Source organism: Zeugodacus cucurbitae, chromosome 3 (assembly GCF_028554725.1).
Source record: "Zeugodacus cucurbitae isolate PBARC_wt_2022May chromosome 3, idZeuCucr1.2, whole genome shotgun sequence".
NCBI lineage: Eukaryota > Metazoa > Arthropoda > Insecta > Diptera > Tephritidae > Zeugodacus > Zeugodacus cucurbitae.
Window position 1 is genome coordinate 26,753,208 of NC_071668.1, and position 17,486 is coordinate 26,770,693.

At 31.1% G+C, this 17,486-nt stretch overlaps 2 protein-coding genes across 8 annotated transcripts in view; both read left to right on the plus strand.

Annotated features, from left to right (window-relative positions):
- Syt1_0 (synaptotagmin 1) overlaps positions 1–13,279 on the plus strand; it is a 68,388-nt gene extending 55,109 nt beyond the window's left edge. For 5 of the 6 annotated variants that reach the window (XM_011194139.3, XM_029044320.2, XM_029044319.2 and 2 more), the window contains 3 exons: positions 668–801; positions 7,186–7,460; positions 7,594–13,279. In XM_011194139.3, the coding sequence (XP_011192441.1) occupies positions 668–801; positions 7,186–7,392 (341 nt within the window). In that variant the 3' untranslated portion in view covers positions 7,393–7,460; positions 7,594–13,279. The remainder of the gene's footprint in view (positions 1–667; positions 802–7,185; positions 7,461–7,593) is intronic. The other variant, XM_029044318.2, reaches the window with a different exon arrangement.
- Positions 13,280–16,426: 3,147 nt separating this feature from the next.
- Positions 16,427–17,151, plus strand: LOC105218514 (electron transfer flavoprotein regulatory factor 1). Of its 2 annotated transcripts, XM_054228112.1 has the most exons (3): positions 16,427–16,445; positions 16,593–16,720; positions 16,802–17,151. In XM_054228112.1, exons 2-3 carry the CDS (start codon positions 16,676–16,678, stop codon positions 17,009–17,011), a joined length of 255 nt encoding a protein of 84 aa, XP_054084087.1. In that variant the 5' UTR covers positions 16,427–16,445; positions 16,593–16,675; the 3' UTR covers positions 17,012–17,151. The 2 variants fall into 2 exon arrangements, with proteins under 2 accessions (XP_054084087.1, XP_011192439.1); XM_011194137.3 differs by having other exon boundaries at positions 16,428–16,720.
- The last annotated feature ends 335 nt before the right edge of the window (positions 17,152–17,486 follow it).

The following is a 17,486-nucleotide window of genomic DNA, read 5'->3' on the forward strand; positions in this document are numbered from 1 at the left end:
CAAAGTAAATGCGAATGGTGAGAGTTATTCTTTTGTCAACTGTTGACAATATTTCAGCTTCAGAACTTTACTCCAACATTCTTAACAGCAAGTGTTTTTTTTAATAGTTCTATAAATGAAATAGATCACGTTGAACCGTGAAGTTCTCGTTTTAGCTTTGCAATTAGCTCAGTTTTACCGTTAGATAGTTGTTAATCAAAATGTAGTGGTGAAGATTCAGTGCACCATTTGCTGTGCATAATTTGTGCTTTCAAATTCTTAACAAATATAATTAAGTTAGTTATTGTTTATTCTTTCTATATTTTTGTTTTTAAACGTACTTTAAGTTACTCCCCCAATTAAGTGTTTACAAAGTTGGTTTGAAAAATTTAACAACCATAGTATATATTTATATATGTAAAGCTGTTTTCTATTAAATTTGCAAATTTTTATAACCAAGTTGCATATATATAATCTTAACGTGGACTATACATATTTAAGATAAATTACCAAAGCAAAAAAAGAAAACCCCAACCACAAACAAAAATTAGTGCAAACAAAATTTAATGAAATTTGAAGCAAATTAAAAAAAAAAAAAACAAAACAAAGTAAACAATTTGAATTTAATTGCAATTGAAAATTTTGTATTTACTTTTGATTTTCTCACTTTCTCTTTCTATTTTTATAGATCCATATGTGAAAATTGCAATCATGCAAAATGGAAAACGTTTGAAAAAGAAGAAGACAAGTATCAAAAAATGCACCCTCAACCCTTACTATAATGAGTCGTTCTCATTTGAAGTACCATTTGAACAAATACAAGTATGCGAGAATGTATTATACTATCCTACTACTAACTACTTAAAAACTACTACTATTACTACCACTACTACTACCTCTACTACTACTACTAACTACTTGTATACTACTACAAACACAACTGCAACAACAATATACTTAGTATTATTATTACTACAACAACAACAAATATTACTACAACAACCACTACTACTACTACTACTACTTCTATTAACCCCACTACTACCACCCAGTCAACGTTATATTAAATGTTCTCCCCCCGCTCCCACTCACCTGCCTTGTACTTGCAAAATTATCGATGTTTTTTGAAACAAAAAAAAATGAAAAAAACAATATACCGCAAGAATATTTTAAAATCCCTACATAGCGTACTAAATCCACTACATGTTTGAAAAGTCTACATTCAATGTTTTGTACATACCAAGTACCGATTGAGTTTGAATAACCGTTATATACTTACTACAGTTATGCCACACAAAAAAGTATTCGTACAGACGCCAACAGCAAAACAAGCAAACAAACCAGTTACTACGTACCATTTAATTTAGACCAAATACCAAATACATAATCAGTATTGAATATTTGTAATCGGTGTTCGCTCAATATTTTAACCAAAAAAGGCTTCATTTTTCGCAAATTCTTTTTTGATTTTTTCTTTGGAAAAATCGGCCTCACTAGTTATTGTTATTAACATTTTTGTTGTTGTTGAAAATTATACAAACATTTATTGTTGTAAATACGCAAAGCAAATTGATGCTACATATTCACTCGGAAAGAGTACCACTGTGTGTATATACATATGTATATGTATAGTTACATACATAACTGCTTTATTTTTGCTTTGACAGCGATATACACATGCGTACTTTGTTTTTTTTTTTTGGCTTAATTGTTGTTTAACAATTGTTGGCAATTTTTGTGTAGCTTACATAAATGTGTTTGAGTTAATTATTTATTTTCATTTAACAAAAAGCAAAAATTAAAAGAAAACTATTTTTTTATTTCTTTTGCGCTTTTATATTAGTAACAAAAATTGAAGCAAATTAATTATTATAAAACAAAAACGAAAAAAAAAAATGAAATCACATTGAACGGTGTTAGCCCGTAGGACTGTGCACGATTAGTCCTTAACCAATTTCTAACTAGTTTAGGCTTTCGTAGCGTAACACTCAATTAACGGCTTTATACACATACACATGTGTACATATGTACAGAAGTATTTATTACAAATGAAGTGTATGGCTACGTAGATTGCAAGAAATCATAAGCCACCCGCAGTGTGGCCTGCACGCAGTTTCAGCGCAAACTTTCCAAAAAACAGCAATGCCTCATACGAGACAACGGCGCGGTGTAAAAGTCAGCTGACCGCAGCTGTGACCATCTCAAACCCCGTGTAACACAAATGTATATGTGCATGGAAGAAGGCTATGTATCTATGTAGTTTGGAGTTTCTCACTCAAATATGTTTTTTTTTTTGGTTGATTCACTTATCGAAAACGCTTTCGACTTTGACACTCTCAACATTTAAACACAACTCAAGCCAATATATACTCGTATGTATACGGGTGGTATTCACTCTATGAGGGACAAAGAATTCACTGAGGAGAAATGTATAAATACATATATACATAAATATTTGAAGTATGCACCGCTTATGCGATTATAGCCGCTTTCGCCAGAGCGCGACACTCCTTCATCCTTTTTGCTTTTTGGCGCCAAATTGGAAATACCAATAGAAACCAGGACACTTCCCACCTGGACTTTCCAACGGAGTGGAGATCTACCTCCTCTTCTGCTTCCTCCAGCGGGTACTGCATCGAACACTTTCAAAGCTGGAATTCTTTCGTCTATCGACCAAATTGACTTAGTCTATGTCGTCGTATAACTCGTACAGCTCATCGTTCCATCGTCTGCGGTATTTATCGTTGCCAATGTTCAAAGGACCACACATCTGTCACACAATAATTATTGCTCGAATACTTCGACAATCTATCCCAACTAATTCATTGTTTTTCTTCAGAATAAAGCTTGCATGTTTTTCACAACCAAATAAATATATACTTCGAAAATTGAAGCACTGCGAACCTCCCTGTTACTGCAATCATGGGTAAGATCACCCAGGCAAAAAAAAAACGCTTAAAAATAGCATGCCTTAAAAGGTCAACAAGAACTACTTGAACACATTTTTAAGTTTTTTTATTAACAAATATAGTAAATCGTTTTCTCACTGACCTCTCTCAATCCATTAACACACAGAAAGACCTAACTGAACATCGCTCAATAATTCGCTGGATTTAAGATTCTTCCACCAGGGATTCTATATCTTTCGTGTCGATTGTCGAAATATCGATATTAACAGTAGTCATGCTCTAACATTGCTTATTCCACCAATTCTAACAATTACAACTACAAGAACACTCATCTTTGGGAAGCTAAATATCAAGGTAATAGTTATGTTAGCCTTGTCCAAAAACAATACCGTAACGATGTCTCAGTATCTATTTTCATCTGACTTGATTTCGTCTGACTTTTCCTTATTTCCAAAAATAAAGAGAACCCTGAAAAGCCAAGGCTATCCCAAAAATAGAGTTTGAGAAGTGTTTACACGATTGAAAGAACCGGCATAAGAGTTGAACACACTTCATTGAGATAATACTCTAAGACCTGAATTCTTCACTACAGTTATTTGATTTAAGCAACAATATTTGCATACCTGAAATGATGTCCAAAGGGTCTACTGAGAGCCTCTATGGAGATTCTTATGAATAGGATTTCTTCCATTGATTCACTGATTTGAAGCAGAGGCTGACTTCAGCCTTATCATTATAGCCTTGTTGAGAAGTTGAAATTGATTGGATTTGTTTAAAAAAACGGGCTAAACTCGACAGCCAAATCTACGAGGTTTAAACTTCCACACGAAAATCCCTTAGTCGTTCAGAGCATGACAAGTAAGTCCCTCAGATCTGTTGCCTTCTGCCTTCGAAACCCCTTGAGTGAATATCACCACGATATATTTTATATACTCACCACTATAAGGGGTGGATACTCCTCACAACTCCTTCAACTCCTATTTATTTTCTAACTAACTAACACTTGGTAATACAACGCTTCGCTACTGAACAGCTCCGTAGGAGTTGCAGCGTGAAATAGTCAATGTACATACTTATAAATCATAACAATATATACATATGTACATGTGATAATTGTCGGCGTCAATAACGACGACCGCCATGGGTTCGTTGTTTTGACACTGTCTTCTGATTTGATACGATATTACAACAAGCAATAACAAATCGCAAAACAACAACAACTACAACAAGCACTAGAACTACAACTACAAGAACACTGCACAACAAGAAAAAAATAACAACAACAAATCAAATTAACAAATGCAAACGGGCGCAAGTAGCTGAGAGGAGTAAATAAGAGAGAAAGAAAGAAAAATCATAAAACAATAATAACAATTGAGAAGTGAAAAAAGCGAGAACTAAATTAAAAAATCGTCAAAACCTTTTTTTTTTGTACCAGTGATGGAAATTCTTAGTTTTTTGAAAATATTTATAATTTTTGAAATACACTGGTATACACATATTATATACATACATATATTTTATGCAATTCTCTTACAATTTACAAATTTACAATGTAGTTAAAATAGTAGTAGTGTCCGGAGCGTCAGCTAGACCCAAATACAAATTTAGTCGCGTTATTTCGTGTCAGTTCTGCTGACCGCTCTCACGCCCCCCAACTGTGATACTTAAAAGTCCCTGAACGCCATGGACTTTAAACAAATACCAAAAAACACACACAGCCAGAAAACTATCGCAAAAATGGGATTGAATATTATACATTTTCGTTTACCAGTATTTAATGAACATTATTCTTTGGGCGAAGACGTCAACCCCGACGCCGAGTAGCCATGTGTTCGTAAAGAAATTGTTCATATAAATATCACCAAAAAAAAAATATTATAATAAATAATACAGCAATATCTCATTTCCATTGACACTATTTTGACATAATTGCACCGTTATACTTACGTATAAATGGCGCTACGGCCATTCTACTCGCTTTCACATACTTATTTACCACATACAAAGCTTTGTGTATGCTAACTTTGTGATAAGCGAACAACAAGCACTGCCTCAAAACCACCAAATATTGCTGAATGCAACCACATAATCGTACAAATTACATATCGAAATGAGTACATACATACATACTTAGTGCAATTAGAGTTTTAGACTAGCGCAAATAACTAGATAGGTTAGTTGGTACCGTTACTGCTGATATTTTTCTTTATTTGCATGTGTTTCATAATACAACTCGCCGCTCAACTGATCAATACTTGAATAGTAAATGCTTACTACTAAGCTTTTTTTCGTTGAAGCTTCCATTTTTGTATCTTTTCAAACAGCTTGATTAACTTTCAAATTACTTAAAAATTAGCTTGTAAAACTCCTTTTTTTTGTATATATCAATATAGCGTAGTGAAGTAAGCAGCTTTATGCTTTCTCATATGTAGACCATTTGAAATTATATAAAAAGTGAAAAGTATTTCAATTCTTAGCCACTGCTTAGGGACAGGGTCTCCATAACATCCATCCTTTTGAATGTCTTATCTAATTAACTATTCATAATCAAAGGTATTAATTTAGTTCTAGATCTATATTTCTTATGTTTTATTCCGGTCTCTTGCCGCTCTATTCATATACCAAAAGCGGCACTGACATTTTGAGGTTTGATCTGTAAAGCATATATTAACAATAGACTGAATATAAGGATATCTTTTTAAGAGTACTAAACGCAGCCATCACAAAATTATGTCGCAGGAATTCCAATTAAGTTTGTTTTTTTGTTTTTAAGCTTCATATAAAGAGTAATATATTTCGAGGTTCCCTACTTTTTTAAAGAAAAAACATAGAAAATTTAAATTAAATGGGAGAATATTTATTACGATTCGAAAGAATATTGTTTGGCATTTTTTTTTAAGATTATCTCTTTCAAATGTTGGCCGCGGCTACGTCTCAGATAGTCCATCCATTGAATCCCTTTTTCGATGACTCGTTCCAGCATTTCCCCTGGTAACTGGCGGATGACAGGCGTGATATTTTGACACAAGATTTGAATCGAAGCGAGTTTGTCCACATAGCCTTTAGACTTTATATATCCCCACAGGAAAAAGTCTAACGGTGTGATATCACAAAAGTGGATGAAGGTCGACCTGTATTTTTACGCTTTCAATTTAAGGTCTCAACGTAAAATGTGCCAAGTCGTTACGTCAGTCCGAGTTGTTGCGAACGGCGCTGTATCGACTTTCCACGGTCTTCATGTACACTCTCAGCTATGACTGCTATATTTTGTTCACTGCGTACAGGGCGTGGTCTACCCGGTCGAATGTTATCCAAAAATGAATGCTGGTGCTCAAGATGAGTGATGTTGATGCGAATAGTACACTCAGTATGCCGATCTTGTTGACCATAAATTCAGCGAAACACATTCTTTACAGTGAATTTTCGTAGTAAAGTTCAGCAATTTGAAAACGTTGTTCAGGCGTAAGTCTTTCCACGATGAAATGCCAAACAATACTGAACAAAGATAACATTACAGCTTCACACGACTTACGCCTAATCTGTCAAAAAAATACTATTAAAAAAGTGTCTTTGTTGGATCACCCGATGTATGTAGTAATATATGTTTACAGTTTCAGAATTCGTTTTACCTTTAAACTAAGGAGGTTTAGTTTATAACTTGTGACTTCACTTAGGAACAGATTTAGACTTAAGACCACAACATTTAAAGATCAATCAAGTCAGATTTAAAAAAATCAAGTTCCATAAAATTATAATATATTATTTATATATTATTATATATAAAATATTTGATACATTTACATATACAAAATTTGTACTTGTTGTTATTAGTAATTGTAGTTAGTGAGTAATTACATTTAAGTATGCCTTTGAATTGAGACAATCACCATTCCAACTCCTTCAACCAAAACCCCGCAAATTGCACAAACCTAGCGTTATACTAGTTGTTCGTGGTGCACAACTCCCCCCCACTTCTCTGCTCACTCAGTTAATCATGCGAAAGATCCTATTTTAACAGCTACAAACAAAAACTCTTCTTCTTCAACAAACTATAAAACAAACCCAAAGTCAAAAAGAAAAAAATTAAAATTATTTTAATTAAATTATTTTTTTTATAAAAATAAATAAAATATTTATATCAAAAATACAAAAGAACAAGAAACATAAAAAACTGTGACCGCAACAAATGCAGGAAACTTGCACGAAGTATCATACACAATTTACTAATCTATTTTATTCTCTACAACCGAACCCAACCGTTTTGCTGCAATTCTTTAACTGGATATTAACACAGAAAATCTGTCTCGTCGTTACTGTTGTGGATTACGATCGTATTGGTACATCTGAGCCGATTGGGCGCTGCATACTCGGCTGTATGGCTACCGGCACCGAATTGCGACATTGGTCCGATATGTTGGCCTCACCACGACGACCGATTGCACAATGGCATACATTGAAGGATCCCGAGGAAACCGATGAAATACTGAAGAATATGAAGTAAAGTGACGGCAGTTTATGTAGAAAGTACTAAGTAGGCGAGTGTGAAGAATGTGAGACGTGAAGATCAAGGTAACAAGCTATATATAAATATACCATGGTGCTTTCACTAACTACCATAAATACAATATGTACTTATACTATGTCTGTACTTAAACAAAATGTATTACTAATATTAAGCTTAATGATTACACATTTTTAACAGTTGTTCATCAATACAATGAATTCATGTAGTAAACGCAAAATAAATCAACTTACATATTTACATGCTCACTATGTAATAGTTACCCGTACCGCAACGCAAAATGAACACTACTACAGCTGAGATTAGTCTAACAGAACCAAAAATTAAAACAAATATGCCGTCAACAACAACAACAACAACAAGAACCAAATAAATCAAACACAGCAACCGTATATACATATTATACAACAAAAGTACCGTACAACAACAGGCAAACCGCTCATCATCAGTTCCACATAGCAAAAGTATAAAACTCTGGAGAAGAAACGTCTTATTCGCATAAAAAATATACATACATACATCCTATATATACATATATATATATACATAAACAAAAGTAATTGAATTATTTGTTAGGCCTCGACTCCGACCTCGAAACCAACAATCAAACACACCGCGTTAAAACTAACTAGTGAAATTTTGAAAAAAAAAAATTAAATAAATTAAAAATAATTTGAGATATGTAGCCGGCAGTGTAAACGCAGCATTATGTCTGTGTGAAACTATACGCAGTCAAATGCAGCTTTGGCCGCGGGGAGGCGAGTCATTTATAAAAAAAAAAAAACTAAAACAAACCAAACACAAAAACTACACTTAGACAAATATTTAAATAATTACGAAAATCACATGCATACATGCGTATATATACAAAAAATATGTATGTGTGTACTTATGTATATGAAAACCAACAAAAAAAAATAACAAAAAACTCTGTAACTGTTGACTTCCTGTTAAAATGTTTATATAAAATCATATGCAATGTAAGCAGACGCATTGTATTGTATTCTATTGTATTGCATCGTATAGTAACTATTGTGACCGTATTGTACTATATAAATATTATATATACAGTTATTGAGATGCCTCCATTGTATCGACATATGCTCTTTCCAAAAAGTTATTTGTTTTCTGCTTTCAGCTCGATTTTTTAGAGAGGAAGGGAGTTTTCACACTATTATATGTATTTGTTTGATAATTTCTATGTACTATTTAGTATTGAAAATGATGTTTCAAATGTTAAAACTAAATTTACCAAAAACAAAACAAAATGCTAATTAAAAATTAAATAAACATAATAATGAAAATGTAACCTTTAAACCCACACCAAAAACAAAAAAGTATAAACTAAAAGTTGCAAACAATAAATAAAAGAATTTCAATTTCTTAATGCTGTTTGCCATTTTTGTCACTATTCCAATTGTAATGTAAATTGTATTTAAATTTTAATTAAATAATAAAGTTGTTAAACATTTACGCCATAAGAAAATTATGAATTTTTCAATTCAAAGCGTTTAAAAATACTACAAATAATATTTATGCAGCAAAAATATAAAAAAAAATAAAAAAACGAAAGCGCATGGGAAGTTACAATTTATTTTCAAAAATCTCTAATTGTAGTACATCAAAAAAAATAAGAAAAAAACTTGCATGACATAACTGGGTTTTCGGCGAGTTTATTTTTTTAAATAAATTTTATTGGTGTTACAGCAACACCAACATTCACTGGGGTTTCAGCTAAGTTTTCGAAAATAAATATAAAGTGCAGGACATCAAAATTTTTTTGTATATTTCATTCAGCTTTATCTTTAAATCAGCAGTCACTTAAAAAATATTTTCTTGTTCAATTAAAATGTGAATTAATTTTATTTAATTAAAAATTAATAAATTCGATTCGATCGTAACACTCACCTTTTGTGGGAACTCCGATCATTCGCCTCAAGTGTGCAATAATTTCTCAGCGAAATAACTTTGGATAACTTAAAAAAATCTTACAATCTTGCCACAGTTCTCATTTGTGCGATTGTTTAACTTTGGACCATAAATCTTCGCTTCATAAAGAGAAAACTACTGATGTTAACGCTTTACGCAAGTCAGCTTTGTACACAAATTAAAAAATTACAATTATGAGGTCGAATATTTTTTTCATTTTCCTTTAATGGAGTTTTAATGGGATAAGTGCTCACTAAATTGTATGGACTTTGCAACGAGTTGTAATCGATAATGTCAATAGAGATTAGACGTCTAGGTTAGGTCGAAGAGTAGATCTCCGCATCTACTGAGAATATCACTTAGACAGCATAGACTGTCCTTTATGACACCCACATACTCCTAACGGATCACCAAGACCCTCATGTTTCGACAAAACACTTGGACTCTGTTATAAATCTTTCTTTAATCGGCTAATGTCGATTCCAGTCACTGCGCTGGATTCGCCGAAGGTGTGTCTACCGAGGTGTTTTAACCTTAGTGTAGCGAAAGCTGCACATTGCAGAAGGAAGTGCTTGGATGATTCCTCTTCGCCTTCCCATAAGCAACTTACTGACGTCTGACTTGATTTCTAATCTCACCTCATATGTGCCTATTGGACAGTGACCAGTAAGCACTCTAATTATTCAGGCGAGATGAACCTTCCTAAGCTAGATTTTACGACTGCTTTAAAGCGTTCTTAAAAAAGAGAGATTATAAACTAAAAATAATAGTTAAAAATAGAAAATAACTTCAATGCACACAAAATCAGAAAAAAATAATTTCCAGCTGAAAACCCAATTCATGTTCAATGCTAAGTACCTTTGTAAAGAACATTTATTGTCATAATCGTCATTACTTACAAAAAAATATGTACAATATGTATTTAATTTGTAGCATATATGCCCGTTTTTTTTTTGTTTTTCATAAAAGACGGAAGTAAAATAATGAATAATTATAATATTTATATTCAAATTTACCTTTATGTTTTTTCTAAATTCTATTTCACTTTAAATGCAACAACACATTTAGGTATGTGCATCGCATGATTGCATTTCGTATATGTTTGTATGTCTATGTAAGTGTAAACTATTTAGAAAAATTACTAATTATTATTAATAAATTTAAAAATAAAATATTTAATGAATCATGTTTAAATAAATATATTGTAGAAAGTTTAACTTCACGCGTGATTGCAAAAAGCAAATATCATCGGTTCTTGGAAGCCACAAAACAATAATTTAAAATACATACATATATGGAGAAGGCATAATATTAGTAATTACATATTATATATATGTATGTGTGTAAAAATGCATACGCACATAAATGTTTTTATTTGTTTGGTTTTTTGTATTAAATTTATAGTTTTTTTGATTTATACTTATGTGAAAATAAATAGACGTCTATGAGTTAAGGATTTATTAAAATTGAAATATTGGAAGTCATTATTAGTACACATATAACTAATATTAAGAAGATTATTAAATTCTAATGATTTAATTATAATCTGATTTTTGAAATAACAATTTGATTTATATTTTACGTATTGATTTTTATTAACTTGTTTTATGATTTTTTTTTTAATTTTTTTTTTTATATTTGTTTATTTTTTTTTCATAATATAATTACTGTGTATATAATTATTTTTTATATAGTATGTGTTCCTATTTTTGGTTTGTTTGAGAAATCTTTTAGTTTAATTAAACTTATTTTATTAAATTTAGTTTAAAGAGTTATCGATTTCCTTTTCACCTTATCACCACAATGAGGCGTTAATCGTTTTTTGAAAGATGTGCTTATGTGGCATGCTGCTTTTATTTATGTAAAAATCGTTGGAATTTATATTAAATATATATATATATATATATATATATATATATATATATATACAATATATATATACAAATAATAATAGATATTTAGAATTTGAAAACTCATATTTAATACTATAATTAAAATATTTAAAGACATATTAAGAACAATAATAGTTATTACTGCTAATTTATACTATATTAAGGATAAATGGTTAAGGCAGACAACACAGCATGCAGTGAATTTAACAAAAAATAAAAAATATGTTATTCAATGGTAACAAAAACAAAACAAAAATAATAAAACTAAACGAACATAACCAAACTTATTTTAAGTGACAAAGATAAATGCAACAAGAAGATATCATTGTTATGAAGAAGGTACCACTATTGATTTTTAAACTAAATAGACAATTAATAAAATATGTATATGTTTTTGTCTTGTAAAAATATATATAGTTAAGGTCTATACACAAACTCGTACCGCAACTAAACATACTGTTAAATTGCATAACACACAAATAATGGAACACTAAACAGCAGTTACACTTACAGAAATACATATATATATAATAACGGCAATATATTGTTATTGCAATTTTTAAGATAACTTTAATTTAGCATGGGATGAAGGTATGACTATCCGTAAAACCGTAAACCGTTTGTCGCGAGTAATATGGTAAAGCGGATATAAGAAAAATGTGCAAAACAACTGTAGGTGGTGTAAAAAGAAAAATAAATTGCTATGGAAAGTTAAATTAAACATTAGATTACACATAGTTGCACTATACAAACTTATATTATACATATTAAATAATAAAAATAAAAGAAAATTAGAAATTAATAAATATATATATATATATATAAACAATACCTATATACCACAACAAAAAAAAAAAACAAAACTAATGCGACACTAATTATTAATACTAAAAAAGATTGTTAATTTTGATTACAATGAGGCATACATATTATTAACAATTACATACATAAATACGAGTATATAATAAAAATTGCAAATGAAAATAAAATATGTATTTGGTTTTATTTATATAAACATGACATTTAAACCACACTGACACTTGCAGAACTCCATATTTTGTATCTACCACAATACACAATATCAATCTCTGTCATTTGTATGTATATTAATAAATTATCGAAAACGCTAGGTTGAACTTCCATCTCTACGAAAGAACTTAAGTACCTCTCTCTCACTCTCTCTTTTTGAAAGAACGAAAGAAACAAGTACCCGCGCAATGATTTTGGGTAACACACATGCATACATATGAGTTAAACGGTTAGCAGAGTTAGCAAGCAGAACACCTACTTACATACATACATACATAAGTAGCCATTTATAAACCATTTAAAATTTATATATAAATATATATCTATATACATGTGAAATATGTGTGTATCCACTGACAACCATGAAACTGCTCATCTAGGCAAAAATACATATGAAAAGTAAACAAATTTAATAAGTTAGAAATCAAGAAAATCAAACTCACAGCGACTAGTTTTCATTTGAAATGACCGACACATATGTACGTAGAGCGCTGACAAGATAGCTTAAATATACAGCAGATTTGCTACAGCACTACCAAATCCCTCTCTTTAATAGTAACGGAATTTATTTTTCAAATAGCCAACTCAATATATTCTATACATTTCATTTTCGAAAATTTTAATTCTAACAAGTGTAGTATACTTCATTCGTAGACACGTTGAAAGCTTTATTGTGAGATCAGTGTTGTTGCAAAGAGAGGGACTGACGCTAGATCGCGGAATTTTATGCGCACCGCGCATTGAACCATATGTCGACGATTTTTATAAATCTATAGAATATCAATTTTATATTTTATATAAAATTCAAGATAAAAAAATTCAAAATCACTGTGGGCATGCGAACGTAATAACAAAAATAATTGCAAGAAAAAAAATTAAAACGAAAACAAAAACAAAAAAAAACATAATCTTGATATAAAATATATACTATCAAATGGAAATGGCATACAAATAATCATCTATACATAATCATCAGCACCGCATAGTATGAATTAATCAGCTAAATAAAATTGATATACATACAAATATACTGGCATACATACATATGAAATACCATAGTTGTACACATACGTACCGGAATGCACAAAGTTTCAGTAGAATAAAAGTTTGAGGCAAAATATACATAAAAATAAGGTAATTAAATGATGTATGTACCATAAAGGAACCAAGATGAAAGTGGGAGGTGAAAAACTAGTGTAGTAGTGAACGTTTAAATATACACACGCATACATACATAAATATTTTTTGTGCGATTAGTAGGAAGTGGAAGACAACGGCACACTGAGTGAAAATGTTCTCGAGCTTTTGTTTACTCTGTTGGTATTTAGCTAAAGTTATATTAGTTAAAAAACAGTTATCTATGTGAAGGATAACCGATCAAATTTTATAATTTTTGCTTAACCCATTAAGCATACTATTTCAAACTGCTCATCACTCACGAGACATACACACACCCTCATATACATATTTTACATACCAATTTAATGTAAAAAAATATATTTATATATATATATATATAAATAAAAGTGTAAACAATTTAATATTATTATTATTAAAATAATTAATATGACTTATAACGAAGCTGTTGATCACTTGCCACGTCAATGCGGCAGTGCACAGGAATAATGTTTATTCAGATTCAACGTAACTGTATTTAAAGTATGAATTTTATTTGAATGCAATGACCTACATACATGTGCAGATATTATTATGAATTTAAGTATTAAAAATGTATTAAAACAAAAGAAAAACTGAAATGAAATAACACAAGAGAACAACATCTGTAGTTAAATAAATACAAAATTTATATAAGTTAAAATAAAAATGTTCAAAACCATAAAATATTTGTTATGCCGTCTTTCTTTTTCACATTAAATGGATAGTTAGGTTGGCGTGAAAATATATGTATAATGTGATGAAAAAAGAACCCACAATATCGAGTTGTAGAAGTTTTCATTAAAACATACATTTTGTCAAAAAGCTGTAAAATATTGATTTATACACAATTTTCTTCGCATAAAGTTTGTCGCCTATGTACAAAATACATGTTGTTATTTTTGGCTGAACATATATTTTTTAATTATTTGCTTCAGTGAAAAGAGATCCTAATCTATTTAGTGATTTGTAAGCACAAAAACTAGTCGTCGTCGAGGACAAGGTCAAGGTCAAGGTCAAGGTCCAAAGGGAAAGTTAGATGTTAGATGATTAGGGTTCGTTGGGCATGCAAAGAGGTGGTTAGTGTCATGCGGGGACTCATTGCATGCAGGACATGTATTTTGTATGTCGAGGTTCAGTCTGGATAAGTACAGATAAATACTGCTACAATATCCAGTTCGAAGTTGCGCAAGGGTCACTCTGGTTTCTCGCGGCAACTTGAGCGCTTCGTCTGCTAAAGGTGGTGGTTTGGTTCCAAGGACGCCATTCACTGGAAGGGAGTCAAAGAAGGTGTTAATAGCTCCACTGTGAATGGCGTTTAGAGTGTGTCTAAAACTCCATAACTCTAAAGACAACTCCCACTGCAGCCGGTTCTACGTACCGGAGTTGACCCGGATTTTATCCGGTCAAGGGCTGCCCTTTTTTCGACAATCTAACCCTGTTAGGATCGGTAAGTTTAAATGTGTTACATAATTTTCCTGGCGCCAGGTGTCATATTCGTTGGGTCTGAAATATTCGGTTTGGGTTAGGTTAGGTGTATATCTGTAATAGTAACATTTGAAGGAATTTTTGTATTATTCTTCTTCATCCATAATTCGAAATCAGTCTCCATCAATTTTTGGTCATCATCCATTTGAAACCCTACTCGCCGAAGCATCGTACTTCATAGCCATATCTTTATTCTTTGCACCACTTTCTATTTCTTTTACTAAGTTCACTTTTTTCTTAATTGACAATCATTTTAAAACAGTGTGAACGGTAAAACGGTGCTTCTGCGCAAACGAAAGCAAGTAAAACTAGCCTTTGCTCTGCAGAAATTCCTGTATTTTGTTTTATGAATCTAATTTTAATTTTTTGGAACAACAGATCAAATGTTTTAACAGATATACGACATTAATGCCAAAAAATGTCTTGAATATTGCGTAGGTTTTTATATAAATGGTCAAAATCACCAATCTTTCTCAATTTATATATAAATTATAGGATGTAACCAGACAGCGACATTTTAACAATAAACCGCTAAGAAATTACACTCATTAAAAAGCTACATGCCGCTCAAAATCGCTGCTAAGCCGCTCACCGCTCAGCCGTCCACCGCTTAGCCGCTCATTGCGTTGCGGAGGCCTTAGAGAAGCATGTGACAATTTAAAAGTTAGATTTACGGAAGGAAATTTTTATGAAATTTTACTTCTATTGACAAGTTATGGAGAACTTCGAGTTATAGAAATTCGACTTATAGAAATTCAACTGTTTACTGCGTCAAATTGCATAAAGAACTCGAAAAATGTATTCCTTTAACAGGGTATTCCGGTGTAGAAATAATAAATTCGATTTTTTTATTATGTATTCAAAGTTTAATAATTTAAGAATATCTTTAAGAAAGTATTTTTCAAAATACAAATTGTTTTCGGAGATACTGGTGTTTTCCTGACGCGTATAGTTATCATAAACCAAGAATAAAACAGTAATTTGGTGAGTTTTTGATCTACGTACATATGAAGTCTAAACATAAAAATCATGTCAGATTAATATTGAAAGGAATAAATAACTGTTTACATTAAACAAATAAAAGAAAATAACAAATAAATCAATAATATAATAATTAACAATATATTCCAGAACTGTTTCCGTTTCCTGATTAATATATAACGGAATTCAGCTGATAAGCAATTCGATAATAATCGAAGGAAATATTCAAATGTAATAAATGTGAATCGCTTCAATCGAAAATTGCTTTCGACCTTGATTTGACATTTTACTTAATCATAAGTGAACATTTCTTTGAATAGAAAAAAGCAACAAAACTTTTGTATTGCCGAAAAAAATAAAATCATCACACACAAAATAAAATACACATTTGTTGTGAATGGCATAGACAGATCGTGTATTTATTAAATTCACCACACTCTTATCGATAACTTGCAGCGAGAGTGGGTCAGCTGACTTATTGAAATATATTGCTGCCACATATTTTATTTATAAATGAATATATTAAAATATCTGCAGTTGTTCAGTTGCACTTGCGAGGTAATGTACACTTTAAATAAAATCAGAAAACGAAAAATAAATACTAATTAACTTCCCGAATAAGAAATAATCAAAAGATTATCAATTCTTCTATCTTCGTATTTTATTTTATGGCAACACTGTTTTTCTAATCGCTCTACTTTGTAGAAAATAATCAATCCTTCGATATATTTTTGTGAAACAATCTAAATAATTAAATTTTTGTAAGAAGCGGAAATTTGTAATTGGTAATGTCATCAGAGATAAGATCGAAAGTAATTGGACTCTATAAGCATGTAAGTAATACGATCTTATTGAAATTTTGCAGAACATATACATACATTTGATAATGTGTAAACATTTCCATTCCTCTACAGCTGCAGTACTTGGGTAGGGAATACCCGGGCCCAAATGGACCGCAAAAGTTCCGACAACAAATACGCGATGCTTTTCTCAAGCATAAAGATGAGACGGATCCAAAGAAGATCATGTCTTTAGTAGCACATGGACGTTACGTAGCCAAGGAAGTGGAAGCGCTCTATTCTTTAAAAAAGTATAGAGCATTAAAACAGCGATACTATGACTAATCGAATATAGCCAAAAATGGACGATGAAATTGATACAATAACTAAGTCTGAAATGTTTTTTGTTTGTTAATGTAACGCATTGTGTTATCATAAAAATAGGATGTTGAACATCACAAAATAAAAAGGAATTATCTGCCATATATGTAATATGCGAAAATCTATTAATAAATGTCAATACGTATGCACATATCTAGCAATATGCGAAAAGTGAAATGTTTTCTGCGTATTTTATGTTGTTTATGCCGACAACTTTATTTGTCAATGTCAAATAATACTTTTTTAAAGGCCAAGGCCAATATAAAAATCTTGTATTTACACAGTATAAAGTGTAAAGCGTTGTGGACAGGCGTAAATGAGGGAACATTTGCAGGAAATAAATTGCAATAGACAACTGCGCTGGTACACATGTATATACAAATACATAATTTATATACATATAAATGTATGTATGTAATTATATTGAGAAAATGTTAAG

Excerpts from the sequence above, each read along its gene's own strand:
- LOC105218514 (XM_054228112.1), top strand. The coding sequence starts at position 16,676 with ATGTCATCAGAGATAAGATCGAAAGTAATTGGACTCTATAAGCAT. Across the intron at positions 16,721-16,801 it reads TAATTGGACTCTATAAGCAT|CTGCAGTACTTGGGTAGGGA; the intron begins GTAAGTAATACG and ends ATTCCTCTACAG.